This window comes from Oreochromis niloticus, linkage group LG20 (genome assembly GCF_001858045.2).
Source record: "Oreochromis niloticus isolate F11D_XX linkage group LG20, O_niloticus_UMD_NMBU, whole genome shotgun sequence".
In the NCBI taxonomy this organism is placed as follows: domain Eukaryota; kingdom Metazoa; phylum Chordata; class Actinopteri; order Cichliformes; family Cichlidae; genus Oreochromis; species Oreochromis niloticus.
The window spans coordinates 22049888-22073986 of NC_031984.2; the positions used below are offsets into that span (position 1 = coordinate 22049888).

At 40.7% G+C, this 24099-nt stretch overlaps 1 protein-coding gene across 4 annotated transcripts in view; it reads left to right on the top strand.

The window, feature by feature from the left end:
• clstn1 (calsyntenin 1) overlaps nucleotides 1-24099 on the top strand; it is a 37758-nt gene that overhangs the window by 10367 nt on the left and 3292 nt on the right. Inside the window, exons 2-18 of one of the 4 annotated variants that reach the window (XM_005478202.4) lie at nucleotides 6136-6258; nucleotides 8712-8741; nucleotides 10329-10524; nucleotides 11623-11831; nucleotides 12555-12704; nucleotides 12955-13140; nucleotides 13228-13476; nucleotides 16017-16138; nucleotides 16287-16449; nucleotides 16754-16804; nucleotides 17754-17911; nucleotides 18213-18361; nucleotides 19317-19561; nucleotides 20774-20944; nucleotides 21129-21274; nucleotides 21384-21519; nucleotides 22301-22485. In XM_005478202.4, the coding sequence (XP_005478259.1) occupies nucleotides 6136-6258; nucleotides 8712-8741; nucleotides 10329-10524; nucleotides 11623-11831; nucleotides 12555-12704; nucleotides 12955-13140; nucleotides 13228-13476; nucleotides 16017-16138; nucleotides 16287-16449; nucleotides 16754-16804; nucleotides 17754-17911; nucleotides 18213-18361; nucleotides 19317-19561; nucleotides 20774-20944; nucleotides 21129-21274; nucleotides 21384-21519; nucleotides 22301-22485 (2669 nt within the window). The remainder of the gene's footprint in view (nucleotides 1-6135; nucleotides 6259-8711; nucleotides 8742-10328; nucleotides 10525-11622; nucleotides 11832-12554; nucleotides 12705-12954; nucleotides 13141-13227; nucleotides 13477-16016; nucleotides 16139-16286; nucleotides 16450-16753; nucleotides 16805-17753; nucleotides 17912-18212; nucleotides 18362-19316; nucleotides 19562-20773; nucleotides 20945-21128; nucleotides 21275-21383; nucleotides 21520-22300; nucleotides 22486-24099) is intronic. The other 3 variants (XM_005478204.4, XM_005478203.4, XM_003444805.5) reach the window with 3 other exon arrangements.

Below are 24099 nucleotides of genomic sequence, written 5' to 3' on the forward strand. Positions count from 1 at the left end.
ACGTATACTTGGTTACATTTATATGACAGTATTGAGTAGATATATCACCACACAGTTAAAACTGTGTGGACCTTCTCTTTGCACTTGTGGCGGTGCAACAACACAATTGTAAGTGTAATATAAAATTACTGAGGGGCTCTTTGGGAGTGAGGTGCAGGATATCCACTACTTTCTGTATCATAGAATATATTTGTGATTACGGTTCTTTAAGTGCTTTTTCTTTCCCTTTCTCTGATTTCGGCCTCCAGTTTTCTTTTCTGTTCTTTCACATTTGGAAAAACTATTCTGAATAATTTTCAGAGATTTTGATGATCAAATAAAAAGTCAGTTCAACTTTAGGATTAGCTTTAACCTGGTCATTTTTGGCATAAAAACACTATTAAGATTAGTTGGTGGTTAATATAACTAGTGAAAAGAAATCAGATCTATTTTATTTGTTTTTTTACTAACACGAGACACAGTAAGGCCAGTTTATCAGTTTAATGTTAATCACTCACAAGAGGGTATCAGCTTTCCGCTGAATTATATGCTTTGATTTGTATGAAGACCTGAGTCTGCAGGTTATAATTGTGCTGGTTGGGCCTATGCACTGCATTAGATGGATTCATTTCCTGATTAAGTTAAATTAAAGAAATGGCACTCGTCCAGGTTGAAAATCCTCAGTGCTGCAGCAGCAGGCCTTTAACAGACTGCCTTGTTCAGCTCTTACTTCTAATCTCATCCCAAAGTCTCCCCTTTTTTTTTTTTAAGCAGCCAGTCCATCCCTTACAACACATCTTCTCCCCTTATAATCAGTATATTATAAGTAAAAGATAATATAGAAACATAAAGGATAATGTGTGACAAATGACACTGTTTTGTGTCTGAAATTATTCATGTTCCTCTTTGTCAAATGTTGCCAAAGCACAACAAATGTTCTCACTACTCGCTGCAGGCTTGATGAAGCGATCATGTTAAAAAGGCTTTGTTGGCAATTTCATGCAATACATGTGAGATTTCCCGCTTTAAATAAAATAATGTTTTAGATTTGATTTCTTGGGAAGTGTCTGTTTGATTTGGGCTGTGATTTTTGACGGCAGTACAGTAGCGGTAATCTGTCAAAGGTGTGTTAACGTCTTTTTCCCGGGCGTATACATCGCTATTAACTCTTTTTCATTCGTTTTGTGTTGTACAAAAAACACACTTCAAACTCAAATTTGTATATGTTGTATAACACAATAGGTTTGCACAATTAGACAAACACATTTATAAGCTACAATATCAGACTGTGAGTAACTCCAGCCAGTTAGGGTATTCACACAGGACGTCTTGAGGTGTCCTGTGGTGTCTGGCACCCTAGATGTTGGCAGCAAAACCTTTTTGATTAGGGTAGGTGAAACGGATCAACGTAACATCTTTAGGAATCCCGGGACTCAAGGTTGCCGAAAAGAAGTAGCGTTGTCACATGGCAAGATGTTTAGTGCTATTCACCTGTCTGTCTGAGATTTGCTGAGTTGGTGTTTATTTTCTTCATCTCCTTTTTTTTTTTTTTTTTCTTGAGGGGAATGGAGGCGTTCCACCTGACATTTTATTTTGCTGTCTCACTGGGTTGTCTCCTTGAGAATAAAAGCCTGTACAGCTATACATAATTTAAATGGCTCATTGAAGCTATCATTTGGGGTTGGACTCCATTTTGCACATCCTTTTTTCACTGATTTCCTTCTTTTACAGAGCACAGACGACACTCGGTGACGACCTCTGTATCGTCAGTGTTGAATTTTAAAACCTCATTATATATCAGTAAAGATATGGGTTGACAACCATTAGAATAGCTACCAGGTTTTTCCAAGGTTTTCTAGTACTAGTAAGCAGTATAGGCAGAGATCACCCTCACGAACTTCTGATGCACAAACCACATACACCTCTGTGAATATATCTGCAACTGAATAGATAGTTGTTAGTAGAAAAATGGTATCTATCACCTAGCATTGATAAGTAAATGGACATTGTGTTTAATATATTGGGGCAAATAACTCTTAACTAGTGCAATTAGGGCTGTGCGATATGACCAAAATCTCATATCCCGATATTAAGACATCTATCGTCCGATAATGATATAAATCACAAAAATGTAACATTTTCTGTAAATTCTGTGAATGCCGGGCAGCTCGACTTGCGTGAAGTGTTTCCAGCTGGGCGTCGCGTACCTGGAGTCGAGTGTTTTAACTGATGCATGAAACGATACATTTTTAGACATAGGTTGTAACGGCCGCTGTTTTCTTTGTGAGTATTTATTACACAGCGTGCTGCGGGGAAAAGCCTGTTCTAACGTTTAAGTCTAAGGTTTATTTTTTTTAGCACCTGACGGCTCTTTTTTGCTTCTCATCCGTTAATACTCTGCATCTTTCACGTGATTCAGTTTATTTTGAAAAGTCTCAACAGGATCTTGAGCTTTATTGTGAAAGGTTTATGTGGAACATAAACAAGCGGACACGAGGTGGTTTTACCATCGTTGTTGCTAACGACAACGCATAAAAACAAGCGCTTGTCAGTCTGTAGTGTGGTTATATTAAATATAAGAGAAAGAGAGAACTTTAGGAAATTAATATAGCCACTACAGTGACCATCAAAATAATGAAAAAATATTGCCGTAAACACTTTATTTTGCGACACCACGAAACAAACGATAGCGTAAAATGAAACGATAGACGTTTTTATATTGTCATCCGATATATATCGTTATATCGAACAGCCCTAAGTGCAATTCATTGCTATTCTACCTGAGAGATGTCCTGGTTGTTTCATCGCTGGGATAAGATTGCAGGTTTATACGAAACATTTCAGAGTCTAGGAGGATATTGCATGACCTCTTGCCATTTAGTATTAGTCCTGAAGGCCATAAAGGACTCGTGAACAAATGTGATCATGTGACCTAGCTCACAGTAAGTGTGAGTCTGAGGAAGCTAAAGCTGATTATTGTAGTACTGGTCTGTTCTGGCAATCTGTCTGAAGACATCCACTTCACTTCAGGGTCACGAGACGCTCAGCAAAGTATTCATTAGGCTCAATCAATTCAAAAATTACTGGCAGGCAAAGCAGTGCCTTCAATTAAGGCACTGGTGTAAAGTTGTGTCAAATAAAATGTTTTTTATATTAAAGACTCAATTTGAGTTAACATTATAGTGACATTTAAACTCAGTTTGTTGTCATAGCTGTGCAGTATTTGTGTCCTTGCTAAGACTAGACTTGAGGTTATTACATATTGTACGGTTCAGACACACTTTTAATGGGTGATCAACTGTTTCATAATGATTATACAGGCTGTGACATTAAATAAAGTGAATAATTGTTGTAAGTCATGTTTGAAAATCCTTGCTTGGTAGATTGTGCCAAATTCCTTCGCTGTAAGGATATCTAACTAATTTCTGGATAATAATACTAATGCTTGGTGATGCGTGTGTCGTACAAATCCCGTGCAAGTAGCTTGTAATTAATTTCCATTTATTGTGCAATCACTGAGAATTACACTTAATTATGTGATGACACAAATGCAATTTAGTTGCTTGACTGAAATTGGATTTGGCAAGCTGTCACCAAATGTCATCTGAAAACATTTACATTGTGCGTTTATGCTTGTGTGGGTTTTCTATTTACATCTGTGGTTACTATTTAAAGCTCATAATGTAATTGTAGCCCAGACTGTCTTGGAGAACATCAGGCACCTTCCTATTAGTAAAGTAATTTCACTAAAAGGCATATTGCAATTGCTATGTAATTGTAAAAAGTCAGGTAGGAAAAACGTCTGGAAATGTGTGCGTTTTGTGTAAGTCTTAGTGGAACGACAGATTTTTGAAGGTCTGGATATCCTTTGGGTCAGTTTGCTTACTAAAAACGTTTCTGGAAAAAATAGTTATCAATTATTGAGTGTAAAAGTTTAACAATACACAAATTCATGTGTACATTCCTGAAAATATCCGTGAACATTTTGCAGCACAGATCCGGTAATTAATCCTAAAGCTGTTTGTTGAAACGGTGTTGTCTTGTGAATGAATTTTGTGCATAGGATCAGCATTATCATGTGCAATTAATTGGTAGACTTTAAGATTTCTGTTCATGTAACCTTTTACCATTTTTTCTTTGTTATTGATGTAAAGCAACCAGAAATGTAAAAATGCAATTTTGAGCTTTTAAACAAGATGATTAAAGGAGAATATGGCTCATGAAATAATGACCATGCTGAGCTATAAGCGTATTTGAGTAACTGCCAATTATGTTTAGCACTGTGTCTGGCAAAGAGTGTTTGATTATAATTACAGTTTGATGTTATGCCATAGTTTTTATATCGTGTGAAACATGCCAAAGTGTGTGTGGACAGATACAAAGCATTGATAATGGACCCTCCCACTGTCTTTTCTTTATATCCAGTTTGTGTCTGACACTGTCAAAATGGGCCTTTATAATAGCAAACCAGGCTTTTAGAGGCTATTATTTAAGCGGTTCAGCACTGCAACGTTTCCCTGCAGTGTTGTGATTAAAAGTGGAAAAAGCTCATGAAGCAGGTAATTGATTAACTTGTTTGCGGAAAGTCTGTATCTGCTCTATTGCTTTTTGTCTCATCTCAGAAAATTGAATGTTACAGAAAAAGTTCATTTACATCCGACAGCAGCCTGAGGTCACTTCACGTGTGCTTTAACAGCTGTAGCATTCTTATCAATAAACCCCCCAAAAGTGCCTTTATTAACACTGGGAGTTTTTCTCATCTTATTGATTATTAAAAGAGATCACTCTCAATCCCACCTGTTATATAACTGGAATTGTTTCCTATTTTTGAGCCTCCTAATTATGCTGTGATCAATGATTTCCCGCCATTGATTGTTTAGGCTATTGCAGCACTTCATTGTTAGCAGGGTTTAGATTGTTTCTATTCAAATTTACCATCTGAATAAGAACTGCGGTTGGTCGGGGCAGAGGCAGCATGTCTGAACGGATTTCAGCAAGCTCTGTTTGTTTGTGTCATCACAGTATAAAAAAATAGAGCTGTTATATAATATTTTCTTAATGTGATATTATGCCTGAACTAAAGCTACAATTCCAAAATGCAGCGAATCAGTGTCAGAGCGATTTGGACGTATTTATGTGGTGTTGTGCCTCGTCTGGTTACCTCTTCGACCGTATCTGTCCCCCACGGCGTGCTGTCAGCCAGCGTCAGCGTCACCTTTGCAGATCAGTAGCACAGGAATACCGTCCTCCCTCGCATTCTGAAGTGCTCGCATATTGGCTGTAAGAGAGCTGTATCTCCCCGCATCAGCGCCATGTTCTGCACCGTCCCAAATATGTCACTCACTGCAGCTTTTTACTGCAGCCGCCAGCTACAGCCGAGTCCCGTCTGCAGCTGGGCTTCGTCCCAGGCCGATGAGCACGCAGTGATGTAAACGGCTCGACCGCCGCTCCAAAAACTGGCCTGAAAGTCTTTATCACTCCTGAATCTACTGTCAGGACAAATTAACTCATGTGAGCTGTGGATCATGCTTTGTAACTTGTACATCTTGAAACTGAAGCTATAGAAGGATGTTCAATACAGGGTTTTTATTAGTGATGAATATTGATATTATTGATATTCCTATGCATTTGTGATCAGTTTTCTGTGTGTGTGATGTAAAAATGCTGTTTAACCCTTTAAATCCTGAACCAAGAATTTATTTATTTATTTATTTATTTATTTATTTATTTTAATTGAAGCTTGTGAGATTAATTTTTTCCTCGCTGACGCTGGCTGAAAAATTAGTGTTGATACACATGCTTGGAGGCACATCAGTGTTGGACCTGCTCCTTCCTTCTATAAACAATGCATGTTGCATGGTTGTCAGTTGCTGTTGTACGTGATCTTTTCTTGTTTGGTGTTGCTTCTAATGTCATTTCTAAAAATACCATTAAAAGCATCCAAAACCTCATTAAAAATGTATTTAAGCTTCACTGGTGAGGGGAAAGAAAAGTCAAGCCAGCAATGAGATCACACACACACAGTGTCAGTTTGTTATTCAGCGTTGGTGAGAGGCAAAACAAGTTGCCAGCTCGATTGTGAACAGATATTTAGTGTTTTTGATTTTTAATATTACATACTCATACTTTTTCTCTCTCTCTCTCTCTCTCTGACAGTCAATAAGCACAAACCATGGATTGAGACAACGTACCATGGGATCGTAACAGAAAATGACGACAAAGTTCTTCTGGACCCTCCTCTGATTGCACTGGACAAAGATGCTCCTCTACGCTACGCAGGTGAGAGAGAGCGTTTAATGCTGCTGCATCTGTTCCTTAACAAGAATTATTCTTTTCACACCAAATTATAGAAAACATCCAGCAATTAGTTTGTACCTTTTTGAGCTTCGTGACATTATAAAGTATTATGGATGCAGGAAAACCTGCAGGAATAGCTTATAGACTTGAAGAAGAAGAAGAGTCCCTCTTATCCAGCCTTTAATTAAGAGTAAATCTTATTCTTCTTGATAAATGAAATAGAATAAAGCTTGTTTAACACTTGATTCTTTAAAAAATTACATCTATGTCATGGTTAATGTGTGGAGGTCTCTTTCCCTGCAGGGTGTCTCATTATGCATTGCTCGTAATTCTTTCTGTGATACAGGTTATAATCTTAGATTAGCTATGCACACGGATACAAATCAAAGCAGTGAGTCTGCAGTGAAGAAAGAAGACAGTAACTGTCAGGTCTTAATTCTCAGTTCACTCTTGAATAAGTTCTGCTAACACATTTCTGCACATTAGTTTTTTATGACTTGCCTGCCATACTGATGTACAGCTGGCTACCATATCCTCCAGGCTGAACCTTTTGATATTCAGATCAAAAACTTTTTTCAAGTTTTTTCCCCCCCTCCCTCTCTCTCCCACTGTAGAGGCACAATTAGTGTGCTTTATGTACCAAGGCAGCATTAGCTCTGGGGGTTTTAATCACATCAGGATTGACTTTGGCCATGATTCAAAGCACCACAGCACTGGAAATGGTTTCCCACCATCTCACATCACATGAGTTGTGTGATCTCTTGTCTGCGGCTCTCTTCACACTCGGTGCTCTCACCAGGCTTTATATGACTATTTTAATCACAGATTACTCCCCCTGATTTAGAATGTGAGGCTTTAGCATCCACGTGCACGCCACAGGACATGCCAAATGTAATCTTCTTGACAAAGTTATGTGAAATTTCTCCTGAGCTGATTGGCTTGGCAGCTTTTTAAGGTGGACAACTGCACCAAGAGAGCCATGATTAGAGTAATATGCCCAACTGTCTGCATGATGTTTGTCTCCCTTCACAGAAAATTTGTTTTGAATGCAGAGCTTTGGGGAGGGGAGTCCTGTTTCTCTCAGCTGGGGCTCTTCTTTTGATGAGCAGGCCTTTTGCGAGTGGACTGTGTGTCCTTGTGAACTTGCTCTTTTGAGACAGAGCAAGCAGTCCGGCTTCACGTGGCAGCAGGGGTGACCTACTCTGTCATGCCAGCCTCCCTTTTAGTCGGTCCTCCTGTGCGAGCAAGCAGGGTTCACTTTAAGCCAGCCTGCAGATCATTCAGAAGCCCAATCCCAGGTTCTTAAGTCAGTCTGAGGAACAGAAGCTTCACCACGAACGAGGAGTTGCTATATAAGTTGTGTCTGTAAGGCTGATTCGCTGTGGGACGGGCAGGGTAATTGGAACTGAAATGGCTGAAACTAAAGCCTTTGAAAACAAGCTCAGTGCTCATGGATGACTGTGCTGTAACACAAGTGTGAAACACAAAGCAAGAACGGCCCACCCACCAGATCTGGTTATTTCATTCCCTGAGAAGTAATAGACAAGGCGACAGGAGGAAAGATCTTGTTTCTGCGACACAGCTCCTGGAAAACGGGTTAAGATATTAACCTTTTGTGAGTGTGTGAATGTATTGAGAACATTACTCACTGTATTTAATTAGTACTAGGCAGGCGGAGGATAAATGTTTAACTATCCTTGTGATTGCTGACCTGATCCGAACTGAGAGGCCTGTGAGATAAGTGAAAAGCTAAGGAAATCCTAAACTCCTGATGTGAGCTGGTCGTTAGAAGTGTGTTAAACTCAGCAGCCACAATGCCTGCTGCATGTCAGACTTTAGCAGCACCTCCATCCATCCACTATACCAGCTTGCCCTGGCTAATGTAAAATCCATTTCTAATTGTTCAGTAGGTAAAAACAAAGGCCCAACTCACCGGAGCCTGTGAAAGAGATTGAAAATGCCAGCTAAGCAACAAAAGAAGTTGTCATTTTGTTTTTCCTAAGCTACTTTATCTTCATGTCTTGAAGTTTAATATATAAAATATATTAAAAAATGAATGGAAATGGTAAATGTGACGTTTTGAGAAATATGATTTGAATGTGATGGGACTGACTTTCCATAATTGTCTAAAACGGGCTGTGTAAACTATCCTCTAATTATATATTCTTTTTCTTTTTTAACTTGTTGACTTACTGCAGGCTTGTAAAAATCACACATTTCTATTGTAGATAGTGGGGAAAATGTGATGTTTAGTACTTGTTTACTCTGGTGTAGTCCTTATTCCCCACTTGCAGTATGTTTTTTGTTTCTCTGAGGGAGGTATTGTAAGCCTTTAGCTAGCGTGTATTATCTTCCTGTCCTCTGTGTGTGTTATCTCTCAGCTTCTAACTCTTCTCTGAACTGATCTGGGTTTATCTTGTCTCCCTTCCTTGTAGAGAGTTTTGAGGTGACCCTCACTGAAGAAGGTGATCTTGGGCTCTTTCTTCTGCCTTGTGCTTACTTGTTACTATTAACCCACTAACGCTAAAACCAGCATCCACACTTTTACACAGAAACTCCTCCTGCTCATGCTCTGTAAACTCCCCATTTGGTTTTCTTGACCTTGCGTTTTATTTTCTCACCCTGAAGTTTTTGCCGTTCCAACAGCTGGATGAAAAGTGTGATGTGGGGGCTGACTGTTCTTAGAAATATCTGTGCATGAGACATCCATTGCAGTTTGCAGACCCTAACAGTTTTTCAGCTGTCAGCAGGAAACAGAAGCCGCTTTAAAAATAACAACAACAAAAAAACAGGAGTTCTGAGTCTCTTTGCCGTTTTGTCCAATTCGGTCCTTTTAATTCCCCGAGGGGGAGAAAAAAAAGGGGGGGGAGGAGCAGAAGGCTAAAGCAATTTTCTGCACAACTCCAATTTAAAAGTCTGTGTAGGATTATTTTATAACCTCTTTAACATGCGGCAATTGGAGCAGAAATTGAAACTCTAATTGGTATTTTAAGAAGCTGAACCTTCTTAAAGTGTAACCATCTTAAAGGCACCGAGCGTGCTCGGTTGTGGCCATTAACGACCTCGTTATAGCTGCGCAATTCCAGTGACTCCTGTCAACCTTTCTGACATTTTAAGTCTTCACGTGAGATTGCTGAGATTGTTAACTAATGCAAACTCTCTCTGCTGCAAAGTTTCTGTTATCGCATCTTTGCCTCAGTGGATCTCTTGATTTCTAATTCTCCACCACTAATCTCTACCATTAGCATGGCTGCAGTTGTCATTTGATGTGGATGTCGAGCAAGTTGATATTTCTAACCCCAGTTCTCATCCAGTACTTTTGTTTTTGTTTGAGAACTGTTCTTGTACTGGTTTAGTTCTCTATGATTTCATGGTTTTCTTTTCAGTTCATTTTGCAGTAGTTTTGGGTCAGAGGCAAAATTACACAGGAAGACTTTTCTCAAATTGTGCCAAAATATTAAGCGTTGTCTGGGCTTTTTTTCCCCTTTTCTTTTCTTTCGCAGACATTTAAGCCGGGATGGCTGAATCTCAATGGTCTCCATTGTTAAGGATCTCAATTTTTGTTCCTATAATTTGTGTTATATATTGTTTCTTTCATGAGATAGGATGTAACGTTATTTTTTTTATTCTCAACAAATATACTGTGCTCTATATGCTTACTTTTCGAACTTGGTTTCATGACTTTTTTTAATATCTTAAGTACTCCTGTGAAATGCCTGTCCATATTTTTTTCAGTTTCTGCCTGCATGACTGGATGCAATGTTTTCAAGCGGCTTGGAAAATACACTCTCTGTACTGATACGTAATGTCACCCACCCCCAAACTACTCACCCACACGGGCTTCCTCCACAGACCCCACGCACCTCAATCTACAAGTCCCTGGCTCCCAAAACCTGTGGCTGACTTTGATTTGATTTTGTTTATTTTTGAGGCGTTTAATTAATTTGTTTTGTGGTTAATATAATTGCTTAATCGCTTTATTAGACGTTTAAATTTCACAGCGGTCACCAGTTATTCTGAGCAAGCTCTGTTTTGGCTCTTAACGTGTTCAGGTGAGATTTGCGGCTTCAGGATCCACGGGCAGAATGTCCCTTTTGAGGCAGTGGTGCTGGACAAGTCCACTGGAGAGGGGGTTATCAGGGCAAAGGACAAGCTGGACTGTGAGCTGCAGAAGGAGCACACCTTCACCATCCAAGCCTACGACTGTGGAGAGGGTCCTGATGGTGCCAACATGAAGAAGTCCCACAAGTGAGTTAACGCCTGCAAAATTATCTTAATTATCATAATTATCTTTGAGCACATTTTCTTTGAGATAAAATGTTTTAACTGTTTAAAAAAAAGGGGGAAAACATGTACACTGGTTTTTTTAAAGGGAACTGGTGTAAAACTTCCAACTGTATATTTTTTGTTCCCCGACCTTACCATGTTAGGGTTACTGAGTCAGCCAATCGGTTTCTTTTGATTGGCTGCCCCTCATGAATTGAAGGTGTTAACAAGGAATTCCTTGGGCTCTTTTCATTCTCAAAGCCATAATTGTGTGCTTAGAATGATCACATTAGGGCTACTGATTCAAAACTAGAAAAAAAGAAGGGGGGGGGGTGCCAAAATATGACAGAGCAATGGGAAGCCTCAGCTTTTGGCTCACAATGATCACTTGTTCATACGCTACTATAAAGGAATACAAAAAAGAAAAATTATTTTAGGTCTCCCAGGTAAAAAATCCTGATTGTGGTTCAAATGCATCATCAAATCTGATGCATTTGCCCTGACAAATGGGTTATGAAAGCAAAGCAGAGGAAGCACACAAGTGTGCAAATATAGATATGTGGTTTTGGCGTAAAATCGAAAGCTGCATTCTGTTAAGTCTTTATGCTGATTGTGGGAACTGTCAAGGGAATCCTTTCCCGAACGAGCCGTATAATTATCCATGAGGATTTGGTGACATGAATGCACATCTGGATTGTGAGGATTTCCAATCGTGAATGAATGGAATAAGGGTCATGATTAGATGGTTATTTGATTTGTCTGTCAACAGAAAATTAAGCTGCACCTTTTTCAAAAAAACAAAAAAGATCAGCAGTGATGAAGTAATGATTACAAATAGAGTTGACTCAACACAAGAAGATTATTCTTTCCATCTGCGGTAATCGCAAACAAAAGCCAGGCCAGGGCTTAAAGTCAAGAATTGATTTTATTTTAACCAATCCAGGATTTGAGATCAGTCTTAGTCATCCATTGAAAGAGGATGATCATGAAGGTCTCATTTTCATAATAAAATAAAATAAATAAATAAACCATTGACTATCCAACTGATAAAGTGTCCTAACTTGAATATCTCCCTATCAGGGCCACTGTCCACATCCAGGTGAACGACATAAATGAGTATTCACCAGTGTTCAAGGAGAAGTCCTACAAAGCCACCGTCATTGAGGGAAAGAAATACGACAGCATCTTGAAGGTGGAGGCGGTGGATGCCGACTGCTCGTTCCAGTTTAGCCAAATCTGCAACTATGAGATTGTGACCCCTGATGTGCCCTTCACCATCGACAAGGATGGTATGGATGTTCACATAGCGCCTTTGTCTTTGTGCCCACTGGAAAAAAGCTGCAGCCCACGCTCAAGAGTCATGAGTGCAATGACACGCTTCACAGTGCCTATTGATTTGTTTAAACGATGATGCTGCAGGGCTGTCATTCAAAATTCAGCACAAACTTGTCGGCTTGCAAGACAATGACGGCGTTCTTTGAACGTCACCAAGCTGGTCAGTGATTAGTGCCGGATTTAAAGATCATTTCTTTTTATCTTTTAAAAAAAATAAATAAATAAATAGAAAAAGTGAAGACCCAGTTTTCGAACTCTGACCGATATAATGCCTAAATAGAAAAATAAATAAGGATGGGTGATAATATGAGGAGATCAATCAGTGAGAACCGGTGATGTGACACTTTAATTTCACTTTCACTTTAATTGTGAGACTCTGCATACACACAGGCTTTGAAAATAACTCTCAGTACAGCATTTAAATTCAAAATATTATGAATCCTAAGAGTGTTCCATCAGTTTTTTGTTTGGCTTGTCGATAAATCCCTTTTGTTTTGTTTTTTTAAATAATCTTTACTCTACGCGTTTCAAACAGAATTATAATGTGTTAGTGCTTTGAGGGTTTCTATACCTACCGATACCTCTGCCAATTTTAGCACAGCCGCAGCTTTGAAGTTAAACAAAGAGTGGTCCTTCTATTAAAATTACATTTTTTTCCCCCCACCTGCTCTGTTCAGGCTTTATCAAGAACACAGAAAAACTGAGCTATGGCAAAGAGCGCATGTATAAACTGACCGTGACCGCCTACGACTGCGGAAAGAACCGAGCCTCTGAGGACGTGCTGGTGAAGATCAGCGTCAAGCCCACCTGCAAGCCCAGCTGGCAAGGTATGAAAGCTCTCCTCTTTTGTTGTAGCTCGCCAGCCATCACTGTTAAGTTGTGTCTTTTGTGTTGAATATAAATGATCATTGATGCAGTCCAAACAGGCTCTGAAGGATAATTGAACTCCTCTAAACTATAAGGCCTCATTTCAACTCAAAAGAAGAGGAATACTTCTTAAAGAGTGATTAGTATTAAAAAGGCTTGTACTTAAAGAACATCTTTTAATGCTTTTTACTCTCTCTGCTTCTTTTTCAGGCTTCAATAAGAGGATTGAATACGAGCCTGGCACTGGTAGTTTGGCCCTTTTCCCCAGCATGCACTTGGAGACCTGTGATGAGCCAATCACGTCCATCCGGGCCAGTATTGAACTGGAAACCAACCATATTGGAAAGGGCTGTGACCGTGACACCTACTCTGAGAAGTCTCTGCATAAGTTGTGTGGTAAGGAACTGGAAATGGTTATTGTTAGTAGTTGTTTTATAACTCTGTGAGCCACACACAACTAAGTCTACCATCTTTGTTTATTAGGAGCCAGCTCCGGCACTGTGGAGCTCCTTCCTGCTCCCAGCAGCTCTGCTAACTGGACCGTAGGGCTGCCAACTGATAACGGCCACGACAGCGATCAGGTGTTTGAATTTAATGGCACCCAGGCCATCAAGGTTCCTAATGGTATGGTGAGCACCAGCCTGAAGGACCCCTTCACCATTTCTGTGTGGATGAGACACGGCCCTGGGGCCCACGAGAAGGAGACCATCCTCTGCAACTCTGACAAAACGGGTAGGAGTCACAGCTTATTGTGAAGAAAATAAACATGCGTATTTAAAGGCTCCAACTATTATTCAGCTGTTAAAAAGGGGGGAAAAGATAACTGACTCACCGTATAAATTAAATCTTTCTATCAGTCCACTTTAATTGAAGATTTAGCTTTATAATAAGATGCAGCATCTTTGTTTGTCTGCAAACTCCTCCAACTTGGCACACAAGAACATCTTAAGCCCGTATCACATTGCCTGGCAACCAACTTGGTTAAAATGATCTGTGTTTAGTCTTTATGAAAATACAGCACCTTATGAAAATATCCTGTTGTTTTATCCATCCATTCTCTTTCACTTATCCAATTCAGGGTTGTGGGAGGCTGGAGTGTATCCCAGCTACCACAGAGCGAGAGGCAGGGTACACCCTGGAAAGGTTGCCAGTCTGTCCAGGGTGTACCCTAGACACATAGAGACACTCTATCATTCTCACTCACATTCACAGCTATGGGCAATTTAGATTCACCAATTAACCTAACCCCACTAACTGCATGACTGTGGGAGAAAGCCCATGCAGACTCCACACAGATACTGGAATTGAACCTTCTTGGTGTGAGGCAACAGTGCTAACCACTGTACCTCCTTGCTGTCCCTATTGTTGTAAATCCAGTACAATCATACTTATAGCCACAAAAGTTTAATTATATATGCTTAGAAACCACCTAGCAATAGGCAAAAATGCCTTGTTTTAGCTTATAAATGACATGTACTACCCCATTTTCACCTTTCCTAATGTAATGAAGTGCATCCATTCGCCAATGGCATGATAGATCAACTAATACTGTAACGCTGGCATGAAATAATAATAAAAATCTTGGAACAGAAGGTTTGAAGAGTTCTGTAGGACAGAGCGTCTTGTTTCATACATATAATAAGCATGGCACATGGACTCATTAATCTCAAAACTGTGCTATTAAAATATCTGGCGGCTACTGATTATTGGTGCACATATGGTGTCTGAAGAGATCCTCTGATTAAAAACAAAAAAAACTCCACCATTGAAACTTCAGGCTATAATCAGCGTTTGTGCTCAGCTGGTGGTCTAACACATGGAAACGTGATTCCTTTTTAATTTCTTTCTCACATCCCGCTGAGCGCTTGCTGACCTTTCCATTTTGACAGTCGTTGTAAATTTTCTGCATGGTCACAAGCTCCTTGATCTTATGGACTGTAAAGTCTGCCGTGGCCAGTGACGGGGAGCCAGTTCATCAGCTTCGGCCCAGCTGCTTATATAAGGAGGATTACATCAGGCCTGTGGCCTGGACAGGAAGCTCCCATACCCATGAGATCATGGGTCATTTGTGACCTTTTTTCAGCAGAGTCTGGAACAGAAAGATGAATCTCATTTTGCTTTAGCTTTACAGAACCACGTAAAACTGACATTGGAGCACTTTGTAAAAATGTCAGTCAAAAAAGATAAGAATGTATTTGCAATCATTTAAACCATATTTTAAAAATGTTATTTGCTTCATGTTAATGATAAATTGACCATTTCTTATATGGTGGTTTTGTACTCTACTTGAGCACTTTATCTAACGTGGACCATTCACAACTGCATTCATGGAAGCACCTGCAAGTGCTTTCTATCTAACACTCACACTACAATCAACATATTAGCAGCAACCTAGGGTTCAGTATCTTGCCCAAGGATACTTTGGCATGCAGAGCAGCCAGGGACTAAACCTCTGAACTTCTGATTAGTAGATGACCTGGTCTGCCTCCTTAGCTACAACCACCTTTCTGTCAGTTTGATGGTGTACTAATAAGTTTTAATTGGCAGTATTAGTTAATTGGTTACCAAAAAAAACCCCAACCTTCCCATAAAGGTTGAATCTTTCAGAATCAGAAACAAGGAGAGGATGACCACTCTGTGAGAGACTGTGTGGGCAAATAGTTCAGCATTTCAAGAGTAATTGTGAAGATGCAAGACAAGATTAAAAAAAAAAAATGCATAACCTATGTATCCATGAATCATCGTATTTAAGGACCATCCATTTCTATCAGCACACTCATGCTTTAGACGCATGGCTACATACATGTGAGGGCACCATTAATGCTAAATAATGTTCGCAGGTTTTGTGTCGATCTGTAAAATCCCATCCAGGCATTGTTTTTTTGTTTTTGTTTTGTTTTGTTTTTTTCCTGAGGTTTTGCTTAATTCAGTAAGGCGTTGCTAAACCACGTTGTGCATATTACAGCCACATAGCTATTTTTGTAATAGAGAGAGGCTGCTAAAAGGGCCTGTATTCAGTCCACACCTTCTCAACACTTAGTGTTCTGACAGATTGCAGATTTCGACACTGAGCTGGAGCATGAGTTCAGTTTTACCTGGAGAATCATCAAGAAAACACATTTGTTATTGTTTCTTCAGAAGATTGAGATCTTTTCTACAAATACATTGCTACACATTTCCATGGATAGTCAGATACTTGATTTAGGGAAATTATTGCATATTTTAGAGTTACAGTTTCTCATCCTGATCTTTTGTCGTTTTCTTCTCTGCAGAGATGAACAGACACCACTACTCGCTCTACGTCCACAACTGCAGGCTGATCTTTCTCCTACGACAGGAGCCATCTGAGGCAGAGAACTATAAACCCGCAGAGTTTCACTGGAAGCTCGACCAGGTCCGCTGCTTCCAAAACTAAACTTTGTGCCAGTGTGCAGCATGAGGCGGCACATAAAGTTAAAAAAATAATAATAAAAAAATCAGGCTGCAGTGTACTGCAGAGTCTAGATTTCAGTTTTTCACTCCTTCTGCTGTCATCTTTCCAGGTGTGTGACAAAGAGTGGCATCACTATGTGCTTAATGTGGAGTTCCCCACCGTTTCTGTATTTGTGGATGGGACTACCTTTGAGCCCTTCCTGGTTACGGAGGACTACCCACTGCACGCCTCCAAGATCGAAACTCAGCTCACAATTGGTGCCTGCTGGCAAGGTAAACTGTGTAACTGATTTTTGGAGAGCTCTCTTTTTTGACATCTGTATCATTTATATGCATTGTATTGAAAAATGTGATTTCTTCTTTTGTGTGTTTGATACTCTATTAGAAACGGTTAAAACTGTATTCATGCTACATGATATAAACTCTTGTATAAACTATTACTTTATATTCAGCCAATGCTGTATTAACTCTTTGTAATATTAATGACGTGACCTCGTATGTAGCATCTGAATCTCTCCTCCAGATCCTCAACCTTCCTCCCTGTCTCTTCCTGCTCTCTTGTTTCTGTCATTTACAGAAAACTCAGGACATGACAATGACACTGAGACAGTCTCTGAGCCCAGTTCAGGTTGCTCACGTCTTTCCCTTACTCCTCAGATATGTCCATGTGTCCACAATGTCCCACCATGCTAATTGCATCCTCATTCCATTAAGACTAGAATGATTCCTACACATTCTAGATGCAAAAATAATTTGTTTTTGTTGCAGTATTGATGTTCAGTGGCACCTGACTCCCATTTATTTTATTTTCTCTTCTAACTGCAAAAGCTACGTAGTTGTTTTGTTTCATTTTCCCCTTATTTCTTTTTTTCCCCAACATTTGATACACCAGCAGATCGCAAATAAATATATAACGAGTCAAGATTCCGATCCAGCTGCAGCATTTTAGCCATGCTGGCTTTTCTTTCAGAGCTTGACCTTGAGGCTGGAAGCAGTAACTCCTCTGTATCAGATAACAAACCTGCAGCAGAAGCGCGTGCACACATCAGTGGATGAATACGTGACCTTGAGATGTAGAGTTTGTCGCTGACTCCGCAGTGGTGCAGACTAATGCTCATTATGATGTAGCTGGAAGACAGGAGTGGCGTACCTCTCTCAAAATGTCAAGACTCCAAATTTCAGATCATGAGCATTTTGCGGTCCTCAAGATGGCTCTGTTATTTTGTGAAAATGAGGTGACTAAAGAGGATTAATTCATCATTATCTTACGTAATCCCTTCTTTGAGTTTCTTTTCTTTTTTTTCCTGTTGATGCCATTTCTTTTCCCACAGTAAGCCGTTCACCCTTTTAATGCAAACGTTGCATGCTGCCGCTGGCGTGCATAAGCTCATCAGTCATTTGCCTGTCTTGCTCATTGGGCTTCGGGCCTCTTGAAGGGCACACATACTAACTTGCATGAACTCCATTCACGCCAGCTTTGTACAGTGAGACAGCATGCTTGAAGCTCCAGCTCAGAAAAGGTGAAGCCTGTTAAATGTACCCCCTAAATAACTTCTATGTGTTGTCTTGGAAACCAGGTGGAAATGCTCGAATGGCGCAGTTTTTCCGCGGTAACCTAGCAGGGCTGATTATCCGCACCGGCAAGCTGGAGAACAAGAAGGTGATCGACTGTTTGTACACGTGCAAAGAAGGACTGGACGTGCAGCTGCCTGAGGAGGTAGCTTCAGCTATCAAGGTGAGGAGGGCAAAGAAAGCTTTGAGATTTGTGAATCTTTAAGAGGAAGTCTCATTTTAAATCATTTTACAGCTTGCTCATCTAATGAACTGCGGTTCATACCATCCAACCAAACCAAAAGAATGATTTTTAATCTTAGACCTGCAACTTTTGGAGAATATTTACCTCGAAAGTTGCATTTTAGCTGATACTTTAAGTGGTTCTGCAGGACTGATGTTGGAAAGAATTGTTTGTTTGTTAGCTCAGCATCAGTCACAGGTCATGTTATGTACAAGTCCCTCACCTTGTTTTCTTCTCTCAGGTGGAGTTCAACCCCAACCAGTCCTCTCTGACTGTGGAAGGTGATGACATCGATGCCTTTGACAAGGTCATGCAGCACATCTCCTACTTAAACTCCCGCCAGTTCCCAACCCCTGGCATCAGGCACCTGCGTATCTCAACCACCGTCAAGTAAGTAGAAGCAGAAGAAGCAAGAAGCGCTTATTGTTTTCACAGCCTGGCCTGCTTCTTGTCACTTCATCTGTTGGCTGGCAGCAGCAGCTCTCTGTTATTTATAAAGCAGGTCCTTTCTGCCTCATAGACATTCAGAAAGCTTCTCTGTTGCTGCTTAAAATGTAAGGATGGTTTATTGAGGTAAAATGGAGGTCAGGCGTTTTACCTGATGCCCATAACAAAGAGAATAAACACGAGGTGTTTTGGTGCTTGAGAATGAAAGACTGAAGAGCGGTAGGCTTTTTTCCCCCTTTCCTTTTTTCCTATTCTCTTTGATGTATGCAGCACTGGAAAGTCAGTAAGAACAGCAGTAGTTTTACTGATTTATACACGAGTATGAAATGAATTCATCAAAGCTCTCGTAGTTGTTCTCAGCCTAGTGTAAGATTTGTTCCAGTTGGTGAAGTCGTTTAGTATTTGTTCTTATTTGCACATGCACTAATGTGCGTCAGCTCCCAGCTTTATAATGCGGACTGAGTAATCAGACTAAAATGTTTTTATTTTTTCTTAAAATTTGTGATGGCAGTTAAATTTGTATAATTGATGAGGAACATTTGAAATTAGCTTTTTATATGTAGTTGCAGTCAAAGTGACATTTAATGTCAGTGAAAAGCAAGAATGTGTTCTTTATTTGTTACACATCAAACAGCTTGATGCATAAAAATACACACATACACACAAGAACTCTTATTTTGCCACTTCTACAGATAAGTGAGCTTTAGGCTTCTACACGAGCACAAATAAGGGTCTTTGTCTTTTATGCTGCACACTGTTGTTGGCTCAAATTTGTTCACATACCTTGAAAACTATTCAGAATGCCACTTTTCTTCTATAGGGAGAAGCAGCAACTTGATTTAATAAAAGACAGAAGGAAAATCAAATTTCTGAGCATTTAAAATTGTCTGTTTCACAGATGCTTTAACGAGGAGTCCTGTGTAACGGTGCCAGATGCTGAAGGTTACGTGATGGTGCTGCAGCCAGAAGAACCCAAGATCAGCCTGAGCGGCATTGACCACTTTGCCCGCAGTGCAGCTGAATTTGAGAGCCAGGAAGGAGTGACGCTGTTCCCCGAGCTACGCATTGTGAGCACCATCACCCGTGAAGTGGAGGCCGACACGGAGTCTGAAGCTGCAGAGGGAGCTGACGATGACCCTACAGGTAAGAGATGTGCACACTGGACTCTGAAGCAACTTCTTATCATTCTAAAAGGATTTAGCATATACACAGGAGCTAACCTGTACCTGTCCATTTAAACATGGCTGCATATGTAATAGTAATTATTGCCTTGATGGCATTACAGAGTGATGATGTGTTGGGGTGATTTAAGGCACATCGGGACTGGAGCTGGGGATCGAACCACCAACCATCTCATTTTAGCTCCTGAGCTTCAGGTGTTTGTTAAGAAAGCAGCTGGTCTTCCGTTTGCACCACACATAGGCACGTAGGGCACGCCCACACTCACTGGTTTGATTTCTCTTTAAACGCTCACCTGTCTGCACCTTTGACAGTGAATGATTCTGCAGTTACAGGGTGTGTACAGTACAGACGTTTGTGCAGAACTACAGTAGCAGTCTATGTTGAGGATTACGCTTGGGGGATGAAGGGATTGGAAAAACAGAGCGAGGGAGGGGAGGAGAGATAAGTTGTTTACTACTTTGTGGGAGGGGTCAGTGACCGGCCGTGCCATCTGTTGGGCTTGCACATAAGTTAAGCGGAGGAGACACAATAGACAAGCTCTGAGGTTGACACAGATACCACGAGATACGACGTCCTGCAGTGAGCAGCAGGCCATAAGAGACAAAAGGGCTTACAGAGCTGTGCTGCTATCACCTGCATTACCCTGCCCCACCTTACACACCCCGCAAACAAGAGATGACACAGTAGATAATTAAGAGTCATTAAAATGGAGCTTTGAAGAGTCAAATGGTACAGGCAGTAGATGCATAAAATATTAATTTGTTTCATAAGCAAGCTGAGGATGCAGACTATTACATTATTATGATTTAAATAATAAAATCACTTTCTCTGATATACAAGTATACTAACATTGCTAAATCTGCTGTAGTTGTTTTATTGGACTCTTAACTGTTGGAGCCAGGATTCTCTGTTTACCGGCATTTCTAAGGAGCAAGCTGCACGTTGCATATTCTATAATGTCAGTAGTTGACTCGTTTTAGCATTTTCATATACAAAATTGATGCTTTGGTTGTTGTTGTTTTGTTTTTCCCCTCATCCTTTTAAGATTTTCAGGTTTCGGATCAGAGTGAAGCCAAACATCAAATATACATTACAGGCACAGCAGACTGCTGCATTTCAAAGGAGTGCTCCAAATCTTTCTCCTCAATCGTTTTTGTCCTTTTGTTCTTTCAGTCCAAGAGACTGTGGTGTCGGAGGAAATCATGCACAACCTGGACACGTGTGAAGTGACTGTGGTGGGAGACGAGCTGGACGGAGAGCACGAGAGCCTTGAAGTGGACATGTCCCAGCTGCAGCAGCGCAGCTTAGAGATGAGCTCATCCAACATGGGCCTCGTCATCACCGGTACAGATCACAGTGCTCGGCTAGGAAGCTTTATCTAGCGTATAGCCCTGGTTTCTGCAAAACCTCTGATAGTACTGTGAGATTAAAGAAAATGACGAAAAGATCTGGAATAGTACATTTTCACCAACAAGAACTTGTCACTAACACCCCCCCCCCCCCCCCCCCCCCCCCCTCTGTGTTCCAGGTGTGAACACCATGGCTAACTACGAGCAGGTCCTGCACCTTATCCGTTACAAGAACTGGCACACCGAGGCTCTCTTTGACAGGAAATTTAAACTGGTCTGCTCTGAACTCAATGGTCGCTACATCAGCAACGACTTTAAGGTCGAGGTACGTCTGAGCGTTTGTCACGTGCACACTGAACCGTGACCAGCCTGTCCTGGTGTTATCAACACACTTGTGTGCCCTCACTTCACGTGTGGTCTTTATTTCTCTGTAGGTTAATGTAATCCACACAGCCAGTCCCATGGAGCATGCCAACAATGCCATGGTGCAGCCCAACTTCATCAACCCTGTCCATCACGCCTCTGTGGATCTGTCTGGGCATAACTTGGTCAACGCTCATCAGGCCTCAGGTACTGAAACATGGAGAATGCTTCATCCTTTTTCAGCAGGTTGCATAGAAAATCAGTAGTCATCTGCAGCCATCAATTCACCAAAGTTTAAAAAAAAAAAGGAAAAAATCAAACGTATCTTTTTCAGCGACGTGGAAAAAGACAAAAAATCAAAGTATAAAAATCTTTCCTGCATAAATTGATTTAAGAATGCCTGGAAAATAAATTAAGCAGTAGTGTTTATTTTTTTCCTCAGTATTGGCTGCAATATCGTGTGTTTATCTGTTGAATGCAACACTAAATATCATAATTAAACCAGTAATCAGCTTAATTGTTGCTGTAGAAAAAGATTTGTGATATGAAGCAGGAGGATTACAGCCTACTAAGCAGAAGTGGGGCATGTATGAAACACTGGTAGTGTGTCTGTTTTTTAATGGACCAAGTTGGGGATTACTTTTGAGCGCTGTTTGTGACATCTGTACAGGCAGCGCACACTGAGCACGACCTTTTATTTTCCGGCTTTTGTATTCTTCTAAGCTGACTGCCTCGCTAAGCTCGCCACTGCGCCAGGGAGGGCTCTTTCTGCTAATATTGAAAGTGGAGCAGGTTGGCGCGAGACGGGCTAAGCTATTTAAAGAAAAACGCACACCTTGAACAGCCAAAAGCACGTGTGTTCAGATCGCTGGGAGCACGCCATAAAGCCAAAGCGGCTGTGGAAGCTGCGTCTCCACAGATTAGATGGTGAAGTGTTGTTTTGCGTCTAATCACTGTGTTTTTCCTGATGTGGTTTACCTCCTCGTAGTGGTTCCCAGCGCTGCCACCATTGTCATCGTGGTGTGCGTCAGCTTCCTGGTGTTCATGATCATCCTGGGCGTGTTCCGCATCCGAGCTGCACACCAGCGCACCATGAGGGACCAGGAAAACGGCAAGGAGAACGAGATGGACTGGGACGATTCAGCCCTCACCATCACCGTAAACCCTATGGAGGTAAAACCACACGAAAGGAAGCAAAATAAGCACCAGATAGATAGATAGATAGATAGATAGATAGATAGATAGATATAATATGATGGTGATTAACTGGTGAAAAGCTGTTTAACAGAATTTCGCTGCTGGTGTTAGGCTGTAGCCCAGACAGCTCTTCGCCTGCTAATGCGAACTGGGTGATGTTAAAACTGTGCCCTAGTTTTGTCTGAGCCCCTCGTAATTAGCAGCCTTGCGGGGACGCGAGAGAGACTCTGTTGCAAATATGTAAGTCACATTACCTCACTGACACACAAGAATGAAAAGAAAGGAAGCGGCTTCTTTTCCCAAAAGCCCAAAATGAAGCGAATGAGTCAGCTCGTGGGCTGAATATATTTGTACAAGAAGATTCGTGTCTTTCTGAGTCATTCAATTACTCATTGTTGCTTCATTGTTTGTTAAAATGGCCGATTATTTACCTCGTTTTGATTTGCTTTAACTCCCATCCTGCTGTTTACAGGTGACTAAATCACAAAGGTGGTTTGCCACAGCACATCTGCCGAGTGAGACTTTACACATTTGACCCAAATGAATCTGATCTTATACAAACTCTCCAGTGAGACTTAGCCCGTCGAATACAGATTTGTTAAAAGATGATGGGGTTTTTGTAGCTCTCTTTTGTTAAACAGAGCTGAAATGAGACGCTCAATATCCTGAGTAACTTGGAAATGACTCTTTCAAAGAGGTTTGTTATTTTTATTGAATGGATTTGGTTCGTAGGAGACAGTTATTGAGGTAAAGCAGCGTTTCTCAAAGGCAATGCAAGACATTAAATCCTCTCCCGTGGTTTTATTGTATATCGCTGCCTTTTAATGCTAATCTACATCCCATGTGAGCTTTTCACCTGATGTGTTGAACCTCCATCATATTTACATCAAAGTGTACTTGAAATGTCCAAATCTATTTAGGTTTGGTTGATGTGTGAGTTCACCTTGAAAGGCTCACTGCTCTGACTGGGTTTTTTTATTGTGTCTAATGGCCCCAGTATTTTCTAATATGTGAAATTCAGAACAGTGGACTTGATACACTTTTGTCACCACCACAGAGGATTTTAAGCAAACAAGATGTGATTGAAGGGCAGACTTTTAGCTCCAGTTTTGCAAAAGCTTTGCAGATGAGTGACGTGGAGCTTATTCCAAGTGTTGACCAGCTCAGCAGCACCAAAACAGCCTGTGAGACCACAGAAGACAACTAAAGTGCACGATGGCAGATTTATTTCAATGGTTCAAAATCTTGAGGAGGTTGGCATATTATTGTCAGGAGTCTATAATCAAGAGACGTCTTCGTGAAAGGGAATGCAGAAGATTTACAACAAGGAGCAACAAGAAGGACAGATTAGTCTTTGCTAGAAAACATCTAAAGGAGCCTGCACTCGTCAGATTAGCAGAGGCTGCTGTGTTGTTGTCCAAACACACATACATGAAAATGATGTGAAACAGGAAGGTAACGTGCACGGTGCTTAACAAAGCCATGACCTGTGTAAAGTTCTCTAACACTGATTTAAGTAATTGAGTAGTTAAGATCACAAAATGAGTGCCCACAGTCACAGTCTCCATCTTTTCTCTCGCTGTCACTAAC